The following is a 19,861-nucleotide window of genomic DNA, read 5'->3' on the forward strand; positions in this document are numbered from 1 at the left end:
CAGAAAGCACATTACACAAGGTAAGTAACTTGTTCTTCTGGTAGAGACTACTAGCAGCAGATTCTTCACCTTTTGAATAGTTACCAAAGCAGTACCTTTTGGATGCGGGTCTCTGATTGGACTCAAACTAGAAAGTCTTGCAGGACTGAGCAGGCAAAACGCCCCTCCTGACAGACCTGGCTGTTCAGACACTAGTGCTTTGTAAATTTATGAGGCATATGCCTAGAGCTGGTACTCCATGTGCTAGCACAGTGGTATCAGCGTTTGCCTGGTAGAAATGAAGTCCTTCCAGAAGTTGTTTTTCAGCCACTGCGTAGCAGATCCTAATGCAGAGCACGATCCAGCAGGAGATGGTTTCCTTATGCACGCTTTCCCCTTTCTTGCACCAGCCGACCCCACAAAGCGCTGACTGTCCACATGGTGTTCTCTGGTGTGATCTATGTAGAAGCTCAATGCGCTCTTGGGATCCAAACAATGGAGGCTCTCCTCCTGCTCCTCCTTAGAGGGGTGAGGTGGAGTGTAGAAAGCTGGCGGGGTGATGGTCTGACCGACATGGATCAGCATCAAAACATTTGGCAGAAAAGATGCCAAAGTCTGTAGAACAAGTCTATTTTGTAAGAAGGTGGTTATAGGGTGGATTAACACAAATAATCTAAAGCTCACTGACACTCCATGCTAAGGGGGCGAGGAACAGTCTTGATAGTAAGCAGCCATAAGGGGCAGCTGTGAAGCTGTTCGATTGAAATGCACATCAAGTAAGCGAGGACCATGTTAATGTCCCCTTAGGGCATCACAAAAGGAGGAGGAAATGTGTTGAAGCCCGTTCAAAAATCACATTACAATTGGTGAATTAAAGAAGAAGGGTTGATCGGGCTGAAAGATGACCTTTAACCATGCCTAAAGCAAACCTTTGCTGGGCAAGAGACAAACATACCAAAAAAGTTAGATAATTAGGCCTGGGGTGGTGTGGGGGGAGGAATCAATCTGGTGTGTCTCCCCAGACAACAAACTTGAGCTAACAGGCATATACAGTTTTTCATGAGGGACATGGCTGCTAAGATTACAACCACTACCTCTAGAGGAAGGTGAAAGGCATTCAACTGCTGCCTCTCAATCTCCAAGCAAGAAAGAGAAGATTGGGGTGCAAAACCTTGAACTGTTAATGCGACAGAAGGGTTCTGATCGGAAGACAAACCCTCAAGACCAGGAGTTTTGCTTACTAAACTCTCTGTGCCCAATCTACAGCCACCAGGATGACTTGGACCTGATTATTCCTGATAACTCGGGCAGGAGAGGTACTACCTGAAAGGCATATCAGAAGTTCGGCGTTTCAAGTGAGGTGGCATGCATCTCTCAGTGAGAGATGCCTTGGAAATTCTAACAAGCAATGCTGGCATTGAACATTCTCAGAGACGGTGATCAGATCTAGCCAAACTTTTCCCCATTCATGGAAGGGACCTCACCAACTCCAGATGCAACTGCCACTCGTGATATGCAAGGCACCGGCAGCTGAGCGCTTCCACCCTGGCATCCAAAGTTCCTTCCAGGTGGTTCATCATCAGGAAACTTCTTTGGTGGTCAAGCCACTTCCAAAAGGGCAAGGTCTCCTGGCACGGAGTACAAAACCCCAAGCACCCTCTTTGTTGCAGTACCCCATGAATTGTGTTCTCAGAGCACCTGAACCAGCCTCCCTTTCCCGGATGGAAGAAAGGATTTCCAAGTGTTTAGCCTTCAGGTTCAGAATATTGATATGGATCCGGTACACGAGAGACTAAAGGCCCTTGATTTCCATATCTCCCAGGTGGCTGCACCAGCCCAAAGGAGATACTTCCATCACCACAGTTAGCTCAGAGTGAGAAAGGGAGCGGGGACTGTCGCAGAACCATTCACGTTCCAACAACCACACTGCAGATTCCTTGGAGTCGCCTCCAAAATCTGAACGTGGTCAGAGGTTCCCTTGATGTTAGGCCCTTTGAGATTTCAGATCCTACTGCAAAACCCACATATACCTGGCGTGCTTGACTAGTAGGATGCAGAGTTAATCAGAATCAGCAGCCGCAGAGCTCACCTCACTGAATTCCAGATCAGAGGCTGAAAGATCAGGTTCATAGCCTGAATGTCCCAGTATCTTAGCCGGGGGGAAAGGCATGAAACAGAACTGGGTTCAGGGTGGCTCAGATGAAGGTGGGGGTCTGAGAAGGAGTCAGATGAGATTTTGGCACATAGAGTAAACCCTAAAGACGATAGGATGTTCATAATCGTATGGAGGTGGCTGATAACTGCCTGGGAACAGGCCGCCTTTCGCAGCCAGTCATCAATTCAGGGGAAGACTGGTACACCCCGACATCCGAAGACGTTCTGCCTCCACGGCCATCACTTTTTTTGAAACACCTGCGGGGCACTGGTGAGAGCAAAAGGAGGACAGTAAACTGAAAATGCTCCTGTCTCACCACGAACTGCAGAGCATGAGGATAGGCACTCAGGATACGAACATGGAAATAGGCGTTCTGCAGGTCCAATGCTAGCATCCAGTCTCCAGGGTCGAGGGCAGACAAGACCTGGGCCAATCTGAGCATTTTAAATTTCTCTTTCCGAAAGAAAGCATTGTAAGGGTGCAGGACTGAAATAGGATACGTCTCCATCTTCTTTGGGCAGCATAAAGTAGCTGAAATAGCAACAATGACATACTTCTGGTGCAGGACCCTCTCAATAGCACCTTTGACCAAAAGAGCTTGTAAGTAAATAAATCAGTATTTAAAATGTATTTAGTCATCTGATATTGTGCCAATAAGTCAATACAAACATTTCATATACATACAAATAAAAACATACTTCATACTGCTTAAAATACAACTTCAATTACTCTAATAACGAATACTTTTGCACACCAACTATAAAAACAATATTTTCCTACTCAAAGATAATACTTTTAGCCTGCTGCCTAACCGGCACATATTTTTTAAACTACAAATCAATCACATTTCAACAAATATCAATTATCTTCGTGCATTGGACTATTCCTTTTAAAATTTCTGTCTTTAAGTCCAATGTTCTTCTACCATCATCAAAACATGTACAAATTATAAGTAAGTGCAAAAAAGGGTAATTATGCTTTTTGTCAAAAGAGGCACTTTAATCTTTCAACCCCTGTCTGTCTGGATCTATTTCACCTCAAAAACGCTGGGACTTGCCCCAGCCTAACCTTCAGGGCCCACCTTCTAATACAGCCACTTTTTATGTCATGCATGTAAGAATGAATGTGCCCCCTCCCACCCCATAGTTAGACCCGTGTAGATGAAATAAATTGTCTCTATTACGCGCATGCTCTAGATCACACCATCTAGAACACTCTTTCACTAAGACTTTTAATGTTTGTTTCTGCTTTGCTCTAGACATGTTCTGAAGCTCTACCCCCTACTGGGACCTCCAGAGACTCCTTCATTTCAAGAAAATGAACAGCCCATTGACCAGCCTGTTATTTCTGCAAAAAATATTGTATTATTTACCCCAAAGAGCCCTCTTCAGTTTTAAGGAGAGTCAGTCCATACTTAAGGAGCCGCTGTTTGAATTTAAATAGTAGACTTGCAAGGCCAAGACATTTTCTCCAAATATAAATTTCGATGGACTGAACCCTCCTCAAGTATTTTACTGGCAAAATCTCACATCCATACAGTAACAGGCTAACAATTTTGGCATTATAGGTCTCTCTAAGAACATCAATGGACTTGTGATCCAATGCTAAGTCCACCTTATATAAAGCACCTGCAATAACCTTTGCACTAGCCTCCTGGAGGTCAATATGACGCACAAAATTAAGGTTGGATCTAAAAAGGAGACCAAGAAAATGGTACTCCTTCACCAAGTCTACTACGTATTCACATAACCACCACTTAAGCCTCCTGTTCTGGACCACCCTTTTTGAGAAAACCATTACTCTCGTTTGCACCATATTTATTTTCAAATCGTTGGACAATATTACACAAAAACATCTAGTTGCCTCTGAAGACTAACCGGTGTAAGAGCCAATAAAACTGCATCCCCGGCATAAAACATTATGGAGATGGCCTCATTGCCTAATTGAGGTGGAAAAGATCGGACCTGAACGAGTCCTACCGTTGCATCTGTAATATACATGGAGAACAGGAACGGAGGCAGCATCCACCCCGCCTTAATCCATTGGGAGTATTACATTTTCTTGACAATGCTCCATTTCCCCCAAATTTAACCCTGGTCCACGAGCCTTCGTGTAATTGAATAATCAACTTTAATAAACCTGGAGGGTGCCCCCATTTCCTCATCTTCTCCCAGATGGAAGGACTATTTATACTGTCAAACACTGTTGACAAATCAATATGACACAAAGTAGTTTTTTTAAAAGGCGATTTTTTGGGCCAAAAAATGTAATATTCTGCAACCATCCTTTGCTAAATAGCCTTTACGAAAACCTATTTTCTTACACAATCTTTTAACACCCCCAAAGATGCTTTGCATATACGTTGCTGGGAATGCTCAGAAATGTGATCATGCAGCAACTTGACGGAAGTTCCTGCTTCCATTTTTTTAATATAATGGGACCCTGATAATGCCTTTCCAGGCACTTGGTATCTCCTGCCCGCGGATTACTGCACCAAATGCTGGAGCCAGACCTTGAGCTAACAGGCTTTGATTAAGTTTCATTATATCAGAGGAAATACCATCAGGGCCCGAGTCCTAGATTTTTTTTAGTGCTTTTATAATGGATTTGATACTCTCTGATGGGATCAAATGGCTCTCCACACCCCCTGAATCTAAGGGCCAAACCCTCAGGCTCCCCAATCCACCCACATTCACCTCTAAGTCTACACAGTTCTGATATACAAGTTGCCCAGTTTTCCTCTGAGACGGAACCGTGACAATATCTTTGTCCACCACCAACACACCATTTACTATCTTCCAAAAACCTTAGTACTTCCCGATCTTAGGGAGCCAAATGCCTTTGTCCACAGACACTTCCTTTCCTCCCAAGCTATTCTTCTTTCTATAGCTTCTCCTCCGGCACCTATTCACATAATCTTTACTCTCCCCACCCCTCTCAAAAGCCTCCCTTATGTTCTTATTTAATACTGCCTTAGCAGCAGAGCCAGCCTTTCTACCTCATCCCCGCTTTAAGCCTACTGATGCCATATTGTCTATCAAGGTGATTAAATTCTCATACTCCTGCACAATAAATAGAGATGGCAAAGTGGACTGATCTTTCAGTAATCCCTCCATCCTATTTTTAGTGTAGTGTTTCAAATTTCCAGTCCATGCCAGCCTACGCTCCTTCAAACAGTGAATTAGTGCTCTAATTATCCAAAAATCTCTAACATGTGCGTCCTTACGCAGTATTAGAAGGCTTATGATGACTACCTAGTCGATCACCCACGACTAAATCCTTAACTATACCAACGTTTTCTATGGAGATCATTACATACTCTATCAATGTAGACACCCTACCATTGTCAAAGGTATGCTGAGCCAGTTGATCCCCCTACACAACTACCATTAATAATTATCAAGTTCAAACGATCAAGCAACATACTCAATTGTCTCCCTCTCTCATCCCCCTGATGGTCCCACAGGAACTGGCCTGGGATGCCCAGAGCCTCTTCTGTCTCCCTTTGGAACTCATCCTTCGCTGGATTATGGGGAATCTTGGCGTTCAAGTCACCAGTCAGCAAAACTGATACCTTTGGGAACCTTAGGCTCAACTTTTCATCAAAACTGCCAACTTTTTTACCTGTTTATCCATCCTTTTATTCAGTGGAAAATGGGAGTTAATTAATATTAGATATGGGCTGTCTTTTGCACCCCCCTTCTCACCTCTTATCTGACAACAAACCAAACATTGCAACTGACAATTTTTTTTTTTGTAAATTCATAAATTAAAATGTGCCCGACAATTTCATATATTACATCCAGCATACCCTAGACCTCTCACAGACCGGCCAAACTTCCCCTTCATTGCGCTCTTGCTAAGAATTATATAATCCCTAATCACCACATCGCTCACTTCCCAGATCTCTTGTACAGCTATCATTACATTTCTCTCTTTCGTAACATCCCCCAAAAAGTCTGAATTTCTTTTCAGACCGACACTATTCCATGACAAAAATTTAATCAAGATTTTAAAAACAAGGGCTCTACAAACCCACTTTTTATATTATTTAGTGCCTCTGCTACCCATTCCCATACTTTAATGATTTTTCACAATTCAAGAAGATCTCCCTTCCTTTTTCTGATTTCACAATAAAGATATCAAAAGCAACAAGCTCTTGATTCCCTGAACCCCTCAGCAAGGGAACATCATTGGGCTGATTAGAGTTCCCACAACCTCCCACTGTACATTTACCTAGGTTGACAACCCCTCACACAGGCAGCAAGCCGATTTATGAATGCACTATAGATGCCGAAACCGGACCTTCAGAGCTCATCCACTGAATTCATAACTTTGTCCACCACCATCTTGGAGTAAAAATAGACCCAGGCATTTGCCCATGATGTGGCAGATTCTCTGGCCTTTGGAAGAACAACTATAGAGATTTCTTTAAAGGACATTTTTGAAAATCCTTGGGACTGACCCTATAAGAAATAAGAAACCTGACTTGTTAAGGACACAACCCGTGACCACAAAGTTATCTACCAATTGTGTGACCCACTCAACTTCCTCATAGGGGCTTACTACCGATCCCTTACCCCATCTTTGCTCAATCTCAAGCCTAAAGGGCTGTGCTTCTGCAATTTGGAGGGGCCCTACCTTGCTATGAAGAGGCACCAGTTTGCCCTGACTCAAGAGTGCCAGGTCCGGACATGGGCCAGCCACCACCCAAGCATAAGAATTTGGTACTACTGATGGAAAGTCTGTCCCACGCTATTTCAGAGCCTTACATAAACCCTCAGACTCCCTTCCCCTCATCCGAGTTAGGGGTCAATGAGAGAAACACTGCGTCATTCAAGGTATCCACTGTACCTTTTCCTGCTACCAACTGCACAGTCTCTCCTTGTGATGTCAGCATAGAAACTTTGAGCCTTCTTGCACTCTTTTTTTTTTTTTCAATCTTCATATCCTTCTTTTTCTTTTACTTATTCCCAACTTAGTTACAGACTCATCTTTGTAAACTAACTTTTTGCCCTTTTTAATCTTTTTAAAAATTGGAAAAACATCCTTATTCTTCTCAATGTCCTGTACTCAACCCAGCAGATCCTCCCCCTGACCAGGGATGGCTTGTCCTGAACCATACTGTTTTAAAGAGGGAATCCAGCTGAAATAAGTCAGCCAACATTTCACTATTATGAACCTTTTTTTTCCCCATTTGATGTGGGGGACCTCCTGCTTGGACCCCACCACCTCGCTATAACTTTTTAAATCCATCAAGCTCCTATTCTCTTCTGACTTTAAGGTAATCCCTTAAGTATCACTGCCAGAATATCTAATCTATGTTCAGAACCGACAGTGGTTTTCTCCAGTTGAGACAAAATTGATGATTTATCAGGCAGATAGATAAACACACAGTCCGATGGTATATTACTAAGCGGGGTCAATATCAAATCAGGAGATAGCTGGGGTAGTTGGAGAACTTTAAAAAAAAAAAAAAAAAAAAAAAAAAAACCTTTTCCAAGGCGTTTGACAATCGATCCATACCTGTATTTACTTCTCCCTTGTTTCATTTCAAAGGTGAAATACCCATCAAGGTATAATCAAATACAATAGAGGCTTGTGAGACCTGTGGTTCTACTGTCACAGAACAGGCTGATAAGCAATCCACCAGGGATACATTTTACCCCTTACAAGTTGACTTAGTAAAGTCCTGTGGCGCACACACAGTCACTATTGGCAGCAGCTGCTGGTCCTCCGCTACTTGCAACTTAGCAACTGTCTTTGACTGTGCCTGCACAGCACTAGGAGTATCTTCAGACATTTTTTGTGAATACTCCTCTATTGGTGATGACCCCTGATACTTATCTGCTTGTATCTTACCACCCATCCTCAACGTCGCCTGCTCAGGACCAAAAGTAGGGGTCTCTTCAGGTAATTTCTAGAAATACGCCAATATTATTCCCCTCCCTTTAAAAACTCCTAGGTGCGGGCGTTGTTTCTTAGTGGATTGGCTTTACTTTTTGACACAATCTAGCAGAATGAATTCTACCAGATCTGAGTGTTGTTGCAGTCATAATACAAGGCCAAATTGCAAGGGTATAATTCAACCAAAGAACAGGATATTGAGCCCCCAAAAATAATTGACAGAAGAAAAAAATCCGGGATCTGCAAGCTGTACCCGCAGGAGTAGGCTCCAATAAGTAACTAGAGTCACTTGTCCACCCCTACTCTGGATCTGAAATTAGATAGAATTATGGCAATATTAAAACAGCAAGTTCAATAAGGAACAGTTAAAACGGTTAAACGGGAGACACAGAACCAGGAACCATAAACAAATGGAATGAAGCCACAGTAATTATGTGACAAGAGTAACAATGTTCTCCTCTGCGAAGGTCAACAAGCAGTACTCAACGAACACCGTAAAATTACAGTGGCTCCTCCTCTCCTCCGGTATGATGCTCGACTAAACTATACGAAACGTTCACGAGGATTGTCAGGAAGGCTATCAGGCTTTCAAACTGCCAATTTGTTGGTCACAAGGTTTCCATAAAATGTCCATAAAATGCCTGCTTAAAATCTGGTCCAGTGGCAACTAGATATTACAGTCTCAGGCAAGCTCAAGCCTCTAGAGTGCACACAACAAATTACAGGAGGATAAAACACTCCTACCTCTTGCCCACAGTTTCAGCAAGCTGAGGCTAATGGCAGTGTTACAGTTGACCAAATTTTAGGCTTCGAGCAAAAAAATAAATTGTGGGATGCAGGCCATGTGCTGCTGGTCAAGTGACGGGTAGAGTAACAATCTGCCTAACTGACGTATTACGACGGGAAGAAGGCAGGAATATAAACTGCAGGCTGAGCAACAGGCTGAATAACAATCCAACCTGTATGTGACCAGCGAGAGACCCAAATTGCAGAGGGCCCCCACTTCTCCACCACCTCCCTGCCACTAGCCTCCATCCACTGCCTTCCTGCCTCCATTCTCCTCCAATTGTCGATAGTTTCCACTTCCCGGTCAGTGGATTTGGTAAGTCTAAAAGGGCTTGCACTCCCCGACGCAAAATTGTTGAGAGGCGGTTCTCAGTCATTTGTTGGAGCAATGGTTGAGGGTGCAGCATGGAAGTAAGGGTGAGGCATAACCCTCACAAACAATTTACAAAACCACCTTTTCTAAGTTATTGCTTGCCACTCCGGGTAGAATCACTTGATTCTGCCTCCCAACTGGAGGTTGTGCTCCTGTAAGGGCATGCAAAAGAGGCCTGGCAGGTGCGACTGCGTCAGGGTTGGGGAGAAGGGAGAAGCAGTTGGATGACATTGGCAGCAGATTCGCTGGGCACCACAGCCCAACAGCAAAACTGCTGGGTTCTCTGTGGAGGCTGGAGTGGATAACAGTTGGGAGCACCGCGCCCACAGCTATGTAAGGACCTGTGGAACTGTTGCAGGTGGTGAGGACAGGGTGGAAAGGCCCAAAGAGCATGCAATAGCTCTACGCTCCCTAAAACACTCTAAAGCAGAAAGAGCCTTTTTCTGAACACTGAATTGGCATGTCCATCAGGGAGGACTAGATATCGCCTAAGGAAACAGTAGATCATGATGGCGAATGGCAACAGAAGTGTCGATGGCATGCCCAATGCAGGTGGTGTCCATCTCACAACGAATCATGAAGTTGGTATCATCCTGGTCATCTTGAATCACCTGAGTGAGAACAGGCTGAAGATCTTTGGGAACACCAAGGAGGTCTTCTGCCATCAAATCCCCAAGGGTGTGGGAGTAACGGCCTAACAAGAAGCTGGAATGAACACGGGCCAGCGAGCTGGGCTAAAGGAAGAAAACATACGTTTGCCTAACGTTTCCATCTGCACAGGTTCCCTCTAGGGGAGGGGGTTGGGGGGGGGGGGGAAATGGGTGGCAGGAAAGGTGTTAGTATTCAAGTGATTCATGGAAGCCTGCATGACCAAGCTGTCATGCAAAGGCTGTTGTGAAAAAAATAGCACAGTAAACTGTAGCAGAGTTTATAGATCCAGTCTGATGCATGGGAATATTCAAAAGGAGAGGAATCGGCAGCTAGAAGTCTATCAGAAAAACAGTTTGAGACATGCTAGCAAGCCTGGTGTCCAGGATCCCAGAAGGAAGCAATCAGTAATTGGCTGCTGAAAGCACCCTGGGGTTCTATCTTCTATAGCCTGAAGCAAGATAAAATCCTAAAAGCACTCAACTAGCCCCAAGGTGTCTGCCTCTAGGTGAAAATTACCCTACAAGCAAGTAATCTAAATAAAGAATAATAAATGTTCAAGTAAAGGTTATCACCTACCCAACAGACGTTCTCCACTACTTGCCTGTGGCAAGATGCATTTCCTTTAAATCACTGCACACCACATTGGGTAACTGATTAGACCGGACAGACAAATGAAGAATGACCTTTAGTACCAAACATGCCTTACTTTCAACCGCTCTAAGTTCAGAAAGTCCCAAGCTAGCAACAACAAAGACTTTTTTGTACAGCCACAGGTCTGCAACTCTCTTCCAGCAAGTATAATTTTTTTTTTACAAAAATACTTTTCCAACCTTGATTTTATCAACATAACTGCACTCACTTCTCGTTTCACAACTGGAGATGCCAGTTAATTCTTCATGTCCACAGGTCTGAGGGGAACCTGCATTTTGGATGCAGCATACGTCAAACAGAAGTGTGATGGGTAGATAAAATGGTCTCCAAAGCCAAAGCAGGTGCTGCGCACAGATAAATCTGAACAAAGTGTACTGCCTGCTGAAAATTCATTCATGCACAGTTGTGAGTTTGGATCTTACCAGCCCTGCAAATGTAGAAATGAAGTGAGGAGGAATTATCAAATTGTAGACTGATCTCTTTATTGTAGTGCAGATCACAGGAGATGAAAATCTGTCTCCCTGCCAGCCAGCAGTCCAACTGACCAGAAGGTAAGATCCATGACAATAGAGGAACGTAAGGTATCATCACATTCAGTATCAGAGCTTTTTTACAAGACTGAAAGTACAACAGATGTCCTTTCTGGGTATAATACATACTAGGTTTGAGGAGTTAAGCCTAACCAGTGTGTTTCATAAGGTTAAAAGATATATTCACATCAATACTGCGGTACAACTTAAACTCAGAAGTATTTCTTACATGATGACTGCAAATAGAAATTAACAACAACAAACAAGCATCCAACCTTGTCCTTGGTGATTTAACTCTCCTTGGTCTCAAGCGTCTCTTACCATGTGGACCACCCATATAACCAGCTCCATTTGACTCCCCTCTACATCTAGAACCCTTTAACATTCCACATCACTCATTAACATCCCCCCCTCACTCTCCTCTCCCCCCACTAAATCCCGGATCCTCACTGCCCATCACTTCCTTCAAAACACACCACACACACACACACCAAATACACACACACACCACACAACACACAACTATTCTTTTGATACACTGCAACATTTCTTCTGTTCTACTTTGTCCATCCAACAATATCACAGTTTCATCTGACAGCATCAACTCAATACGGACCTCTGAATTGCCAGAAGCCAGGTCCAACCTGTGTTGGTCTACCTTTAACCTGGCCTCCTACCCCACTCTACCCATCTCGCCTCTTTACCCTCATTCACATCTTATTAATTTTTCTTTTGCATTCACAACCAAACCTAATCCATCTAGGAACCAATCTAGTTTGTCCTTCATGACCACGCATAAAAAAACAGTGTATAATCAGTTATACTGTTTACACAAGCATGATACATCCCAACTGCTTCCAAAACAAATCTTTGCACATTAAACTTGCTCTTCAGAGCCAATTCAGTAACTCCTTTGACCAACTGATTAGCCCTTTCTACCATGCCATTAGACTAAGGATTATATACAAAGGTTTTATAACGTTTTAATCCATATACTTCAGGAAAGCTTTTATTTCATCAGAGGTCAACTGAGTACCATTGTCAGTCACTAAATTGGTTTGTATACAAAACACAAAAAAAAAAAAACACTTTCCCGAGAACCTAGTTCCAGCTGTAGTTATTTCCATAACAAATTCAACTTCTGATCATTTTCATGTGCACATCCACCATGACAGCAAATTTCAAATTGTATGGAGGGCAATTCGACAATCTAATAAAATCAAAGCAATGCACTAGCATTCCACAGAAATTTTCTTAAAAGCTCTCTCACATTGACAACAGCTTTGGAATCTTCACAAATCAGCACGAGACCTTGTGTGATGTCGATAAGGGCTTCTTATGGCTGTTGTTGACGTGGGAGTTTAATAAAAAAATATAAAAAAAATATTAAAAAAAACACTTCAGTGGAATGCACGCACAGGAGTTTATAAAAAGGTGAGGAATCCGCAGGCAGATGTATCCATCAGAGACACAAATGCACCGCATCTTTCTCTGTTTTCAGCCACCAGAAGTTTTAATATGTTTGAAAGTTAATACTCGTCCTAAATATTACATATTCTATTCTGCAAGGAAAATGGTGGGATGAGATTTTCTCCATGCATAAGTGTTCCATCCCCCACAACAGATAACTTCATTTAAAATCTTACAGAAAGAACTTGCTGCAGCGCACACACACCCCTCACTCCTCCTCTTTTTAACAATCATCTCATCTCCTCATGGTATAATAATTTGTACTTGAAAGTTTGTATTGTCGATGCCAATCTGGCTAGTTTAACTGAGACATTTAATGTCCACTAGGTTGCCACACATTTCAAGAAATGGGGTTATGAACAGTCTGCAGTGTCACATTCACTCCCCACTCCTATATCCTGAAGTACTCCACAGTCCATGCATCTGCCAGAGCTTATTTCTTTCTGATCCCATCAACTATGAAGAAGCAACGCTTTGTCCTTTCTACTCCTTCTGCCTGGGCTATCACTGCCCCATTTCCTACAACACACACTTCCACAGTGATACTTGTTCTTTTCTTAAGATCAAACTTTGTCAATCTTTTCATAATAATATCTTTCTTAATGATTTTAAGTCCTCATTCTTGTTAATGCTTCTAGACAAATGTTTTAACCTTCCTTAACAATACTTTTAGCGGTTCTGTTTGGCCTGTAAATCCTTTCACCTACTTTCCCCACAGTATTCTACTATTCCCTTAAACAACCTGTGCTCATTTTTGTCCCATGGTACAGATGCATCTTTTATTGCTTTCACCAAGTCATTTGTTTGCCCCCACACCTTGAGGACAGATTGAATAACCCAAATACCCTCCCCCCGGAAAGAAATAACAATTATCCTTGTGAGCACAAATCCAGACTTACTTAACGTATCCAATACTTGATTTAGCGTCAGATTTTCTTCTTTAACTATCTTTCCAAAGACCAGAATGTCATCTTGAAAGACCACCACCCAACCTGGATCCTTGAAGAGGCCTGTTATCATGTGTTGGAATATGCTGGTGGCACAGGCAAGGCTAAAGGGGAGGCAATTAAACTGAAAACACAACTTCTGATTTTATGAATGCAGTAAGTGCTTTAGACCCAGGCTGCGGTTTTATTTGATCGAACACACAAGATCTAATTTGAAAAAAAAAAAGAAATGTGTCCTTTAGTATCAATATCACATCTGTTATATAAAGATAAGGGAAACTATCAACTACAATATTCTGATTTAATGTCTAGAAAAGGGGCAACACAAAATCTCAACCTGCCACTGCTTTCTCTGTGATGACCACTGGTGAAGTCCATGGAGCCAACTCGACGGGCCTATCCATCTCAAACAATTTTTGGCAACATAGCTTTCGCTTCCCATCTGAAAAGCATTGATATTGTCCTTGCTCTTTGTCTCACCGAATGAGCCCCTTCATATAACAGTTGTATGAACATAATCCTTCAATGTTCCCAACTTCCCTTCAAGCACACTTTTGGCTTCACAGACAACTCCTTCGATATCTGTGTACTCAACTGCCATTGTATGATCCTTAACCCTTAGATTACAAAGAATGCTTAGGTCATATTAGTGTAGCCACCCTAATACTGGAGGCCCTGTTTTGGCCACAGAATTTACTTTGGGTCTTCCGGTCTCTGGAAGTCTCAGCCCTCATAAACCCTTAACGTTCAACGGCACTACCTTGAAACCTTGTAGCGTTGATATTTATAGGTTCCAATTTACCTACTTCCCAAGTTCTTTCCCACAGATAATCAGGAACAATCGCAGCCATGGAACATAAAATCGACGACAAGGATAAGTTATGTTGATCAAATGCAGTGTCAGGCTTCGACTTCATCCCTTGAAACCATTACTCTTCGCCTACACAACACTCAGATTTTATCTTTTACATTCACCTTTACAAACTCTTGGAAATTGACCTTACTTTCCGCATCACCTGCATTCCTTACTGATTGCCAAAGGTTACTGATCGTTAAGGGTCTGAAGTTATTGCTCCTGTCTTAACAGAGCTACTCAATCTTTCTTTATCCTCTGGGCATGTACCCAGTTAATGGAAATATGCAATTGTCAAGCCACTCCTAAACAAACCCAACCTGGACCCTGCCACTCTAAGCAATTATAGGCCCATTTCTCTGCTAGCACAGTTCTCTAAGTTGCTGGAAAATTATGTCAATAAGCACCTTTATCGCTTTCTTGAATCGAATGCGCTACTGCACCCCACCCAGATGGGATTTCGCTCTCTACCTAGTACTGAAACTGCTTTATTGGAAGTGGTGGAGGAACTCAGGAGCCTCTTGGATCAGGGCAGCCTTGCTGCTAGATTTCAGTGCTGCCTTTGAAACTGCACACCATTCTATCCACCTGCAGAGTATTATTAATGTTGGTATTGGGGGCAAAGCCTTAGACTGTCTCTCTTCCGTCTTTGAGAACCAGTCTTTTCAGGTCAAGGATCCCTCTTTCCTCTCAGGAAGTCTTGCTGTGGAGTACACCAGGATTCCTCCCAGAGTCCTACTTTATTTTACCTTTATCTTCGCCTGCTGGCTGACATTGTTCAACCACATGGGCTGTCGCTGTTCTCATATGCAGATGACCCGCACCTGGTTTTGTCAATTACTCCTCACCACAACTCTAGCAACATAGTTTTGACCTCCTGCCTTCAATAAGTTGCCAGATGGATGGCGGGCAGTAAGCTGAAACTCAGTGAAGGAAAAAAAACTGAAGTCATGCTGCTGGGGAACAACAGTAGCAACTCTACCTCTACTTCTTTTCTAGCTCCCAAGCCCCAGAATATTCTTCCGCTGGAGCTGCATCTTCTGGAGCATGAGCTCCCCTTTTGCAAGGCTCTGAACACCTGGCTTTATAGTGCTTGATTCCCCTCCCCTACTATTACCATCAGCCCTTTTGCACTGTCTGTAACAGTGCTGGGAGGCCTCTGGGTAGCCATGCGCTATAGAAGATTGCAGGAATAGAATTGCAGAACACTTTTTTAAAACAGAAGTTGAAATCCGATGTTGATGGTGTTTGCTTCCACATCTTGTGCAAAACTTTTATAGCATTCACCTCTTTCTGGAACCACCCCCCACCCCCCAATGCTCGGCTGCCATTTAATTTTTTTTTTTTTTAAACCACATTTGTGTCACTAGAAGGACCTTCAGCTACAGCAGCACCTTCATGTTTGTTTTCCATTTCCTTTGTGCATGCAGCAGATCCTTTAACAATTTTTGCAATTTTGATAGCCTCCTTCAAATTTGTATTTTTGAACAACAATCTGGTTTTAATCAAAGTGCCTGTCATCTCACCACATTGGCACTTAATTGCCACTTACCTTATTCACCCCACACACTCCTCCCCTGGCTTATTTGATCTTTGTTGTTAGGTGTACAATTTAGGACCAATCATTGTGATATTTACTGACTTCAAAATAGTATCCAGCCTTTGTTTTGTCTCCTTGTCCACATCCACAATGCACCAACCTTTAAAATCCATAGCAATATGTAAAAAAAAATTAAATACCCTTTGGCCTTCCTTTCCCAGTGCATTCAATAATGCCTTCTCTCTTTCAGGGCTAACATTTTGTCCATCTAATCACAAACTATAGTTCTCAGAACTACTGATCCATTCTTCTCCTTCTGCTGTAGGTGGACTAAATAGGGCCAAAAATCTGAAAGGGTACATGATGGCCTGTGTTTATTCCATCACAGGCACATCCCAAGAATAATACATTTTAAATGAGCTTTGATCACCAGTTATTCACCAAAAAGTTAACCTTTACTTTATTTAAATTCCTTATTCTCAGTGAAAGCGAAACCTATAAAGCAGCTTATCAGAAGTCCACAATGAGGCAGGATGATGATAAGAACACTAGTGTTGCATATTAGAAGCAGGTGGGTTTCTCCAAGAGGCTGACTTTCTTCACTACGCCGAGAGACCTCTCACAATCCTGTGTGTAAGGTCAAGCACCTGTCGCCATACAAGGTAGCAAGCTGGGGTAGGCAATGGATTGTGTGGTGTCCCACGCTCAGCATGCGGGTGAGTTATCTTTTGTGTGTGTGCAGGGCAGTGGTCGCCTTGGATGACACATGAGTTCTCGTCTCCAGTTGAAGTTCGGTTGTAGTTAAATACCACACCATACAAATGTCTCGAAAGTTATTATTAGTTAAATTAAAGCAACATCAGCGCGTCATGTCTTTACTATATAGAACCAGGTTTGGTAGGTTCACCATTATAAAGCTACCGAGTGCTCCAGAGCGCCTTTTGTCACCTCCTGATTTGGCGATTGCAGGTGGCGTTCCATGACAAAATGAAACACTTATCAAATTACAGAAAGATCCGTGTATTACAGTGCAATCTGGCTCCCTGCCAACTAGCAGTCCAACTGACCAGGAGGGAGTTCCACTGCAACCCATCATCACATTCTATAACACTGCTTTCTTACAAGAGAGCAACTACATCATTTAGGAATCATACAATCTTATAATAACTTCCTAATGACCTCTGAGGTGCTTGAAAGGACAGGGAAGATCTGGGTGGCACTGTGAAGCTCAGTCTAAAGTAAATGAAGATTTCTACAACTTCAAAACTTTTGAAATGTTTTAAAAAGTCATCTTGAAAATAACCCTGTGGCTGTTTGCTTCTCCTTTAGCTAACAAACTAAATGCACCACTGCTTCAGTGAACAATTACGACAAATGAGCTTCTGATTTGTTGAGCTATTTTTCTTTTCCAAATGATCACACTTTTTGTAGAGTAATTTAGTTTTGTCTACAACTATTGACCCCTTTATCCTATAATTAGCATTTGCAATATTTTTTTTATGAGATATTTGCCAAACTATTCTTCGGGTGGGCATTTAAGCTGTTGGTTTACTAAATGTGTTGTCCTCTAAATGTGATGTTACTCAATTAAATGTGTGCTTTCTCAAGTGTGATTGCCTAATGCTAAGACCTACAATGTAAAGATGACACAAGAAGCTCTTGTGCAGACATGTTTATCTCTGTAGGAAGAACCGTGCGTTATTACCAAGCAGGACAATTTATCAAAATTTCAGTAATTTTTAAGCAAAATATTTTACAGCTTAACAAAAGGCCTATCATTACACAGCTTGTGCTCTAAAATCCATTCTGCACTAATAGCACTATAAAAAAACTGAAATCTTACATTTCATGTGAGTTCACTGCATCATTGCAGGAGCTGCAAGATCAGCTCCAGTTATACTTACGCAGATGTTATAGCACGATACCGCTCCTGCCCTGCGGTATCCCAGATCTGGGCTTTTATCGTCTTTCCATCCACCTGGATGCTCCGTGTGGCAAACTCCACCCCGATAGTGCTTTTGCTCTCCAGGTTGAACTCGTTCCGGGTGAACCGTGAGAGAAGGTTACTTTTGCCCACTCCGGAGTCTCCAATGAGAACAACTGAAGGAAATAAAGGAGGTATTGTTACTCCCCTGCCATCTACTAGCTTTAAATAGAACTTCCAACCTAACAAAATGTGGACTTCATACCATGGACCTATTTGATGATCTGGAAGAAGGATAATTAAATATAGCAAGCAGCACCACATTCATTCAATCTGATCAACAGAGACTGTTGATCATTTTGCACTTTAATATGGTGCTCATATGCTTGTGATTTAACTGCAGAGAAACATACAAGAGCAAAGAATATGGGTGACTAACTCATGTGGAAGAGGTAATGTGAGTAATAAACAAAGAGTTCGAGTGCTAAAATGGCTGAATATCAGAAAAAGAGACAAAAAGGAAGAAGATGGATGGGAAAAGGATGGGACACAGAAAAGGGGTGAGAAACGGTTTGGCATCACAAAGCTTGAATAAATCTTACAATCATAGTCACGACAATGTTGAAGAGTTTCAAATTCAACTAGCTGATAACACTTGATCAACAATAGAAAGTAAGTTTCTCTTGCTTACAAACCAGCTAGCTCTATGCACTTGAATTCTTAGAAGCTTGTACTAGCACTCGAGATCCTACTATGTTAAATTACTGAAAAATGAGCCATGAGAGAGATAGGAAGTGGGTAAAAATTATAACAGCCTAAGTCAATCACCCTTCACACCCTCTGAACACCATGATCAGTGTTGGACACACCCTTACCAATGCTTAATTATGATGCACACATCTCCCTAATCAGTTTGTACACCCCCCCCCCCCCCCAGCCCAATACTGCACACCAAAAGTCACACACAAGCTGCAGACAGAGCCCTGCAAAGTAGGTTCAGCACACAAAGCCACACTGCTGCTCCTGGCTGGTGTGTTAGTTTGCTTGACGCTGTATATTCCCCACACACTGGTATGATCAAAAGTTATTAGTACACAGACATACAAGCACCGCGCTATTCAGAGCCTATGTTCTTTAAGCTCTGTTGTCCTTCACACATGGGTTATGTAAGGAGCTTCCTGGGCTATCTACAGCACCACCAATGGGAGTTCCGTTTTTATTCAATTAGATTCTTGCTTTAAGGCAGCTGTTCATTTTGAAACCTGGCATAATTTCTTTTGTAGTTATTTAGCTGCTCTCTTCTATCTACACCAGTACCCGTTTTCCTCTAGATTTCCTAATCACTCTACAACAGCACTATGACAGTTTACTGTGCTAGTATTTCACAAGTAAAGCAACAGTCGTACATTTAACAACTTCATCTAAGCAATAAAGAGGTTATGGCACGTGAAATCCAAGGACATCAGGCACTGAGACAGCTGTAAAAACCTTTCATTTCCAACTGTGCACCCTATACCTTATCTAAACATTGCGGAGACAACATTCTTGGAATTCATCCGTCCTGTCAAATGCAGGTTATCCACAAGCCGTCAAAACCAATCCACAAGATGCCCCATGCAAAACTGCAGGCAATCTCTGCATCCAAAGAGACCATCTCATTTAGGATAAACGCACACATGCAAATCGTTTGATGCATGCAACAAGTCTATGTGACAACTACTCAAAACAAAGACTATTCCTACATAAAGCCACACTCCAAACAAATTGTGTACTAAACCACAGGAACTTACACCCCTTGCCTCAACTTACCCACCACAATTCCTTACTTAACTCTTCTGAACAGAGGGACAGCCTTCAAACATCCCCAGCTGCCCACAGCTCAGTCATATCTCAAACTGTCCCAAAAATAAAACATCACTAGCTACATGCTCTTTTCTTAGTCCTCTGTCATTGATCACAGACAACTTAGATGGTCACCTCATAAGCCCGCACCACAAGACATTACTTAAACCTGTCCCTTCCACCTTACAGGGTTATCTCTCTTATTTATCTCTGGGTAATGAGCCAAAAGGTATTGTATAAACCTCTAATAGAG

General features: G+C 42.5%; 1 protein-coding gene across 1 annotated transcript in view; it reads right to left on the reverse strand.

The window, feature by feature from the left end:
- Positions 1-19,861, reverse strand: part of RAB11A (RAB11A, member RAS oncogene family) — a 96,547-nt gene that overhangs the window by 38,286 nt on the left and 38,400 nt on the right. The window contains exon 2 of the mRNA XM_069222900.1: positions 17,747-17,942. Within this exon, the coding sequence (XP_069079001.1) occupies positions 17,747-17,942 (196 nt within the window). The remainder of the gene's footprint in view (positions 1-17,746; positions 17,943-19,861) is intronic.

The sequence above is a fragment of the Pleurodeles waltl genome, chromosome 3_1 (assembly GCF_031143425.1).
Source record: "Pleurodeles waltl isolate 20211129_DDA chromosome 3_1, aPleWal1.hap1.20221129, whole genome shotgun sequence".
NCBI classification, from domain to species: Eukaryota; Metazoa; Chordata; class Amphibia; order Caudata; family Salamandridae; genus Pleurodeles; species Pleurodeles waltl.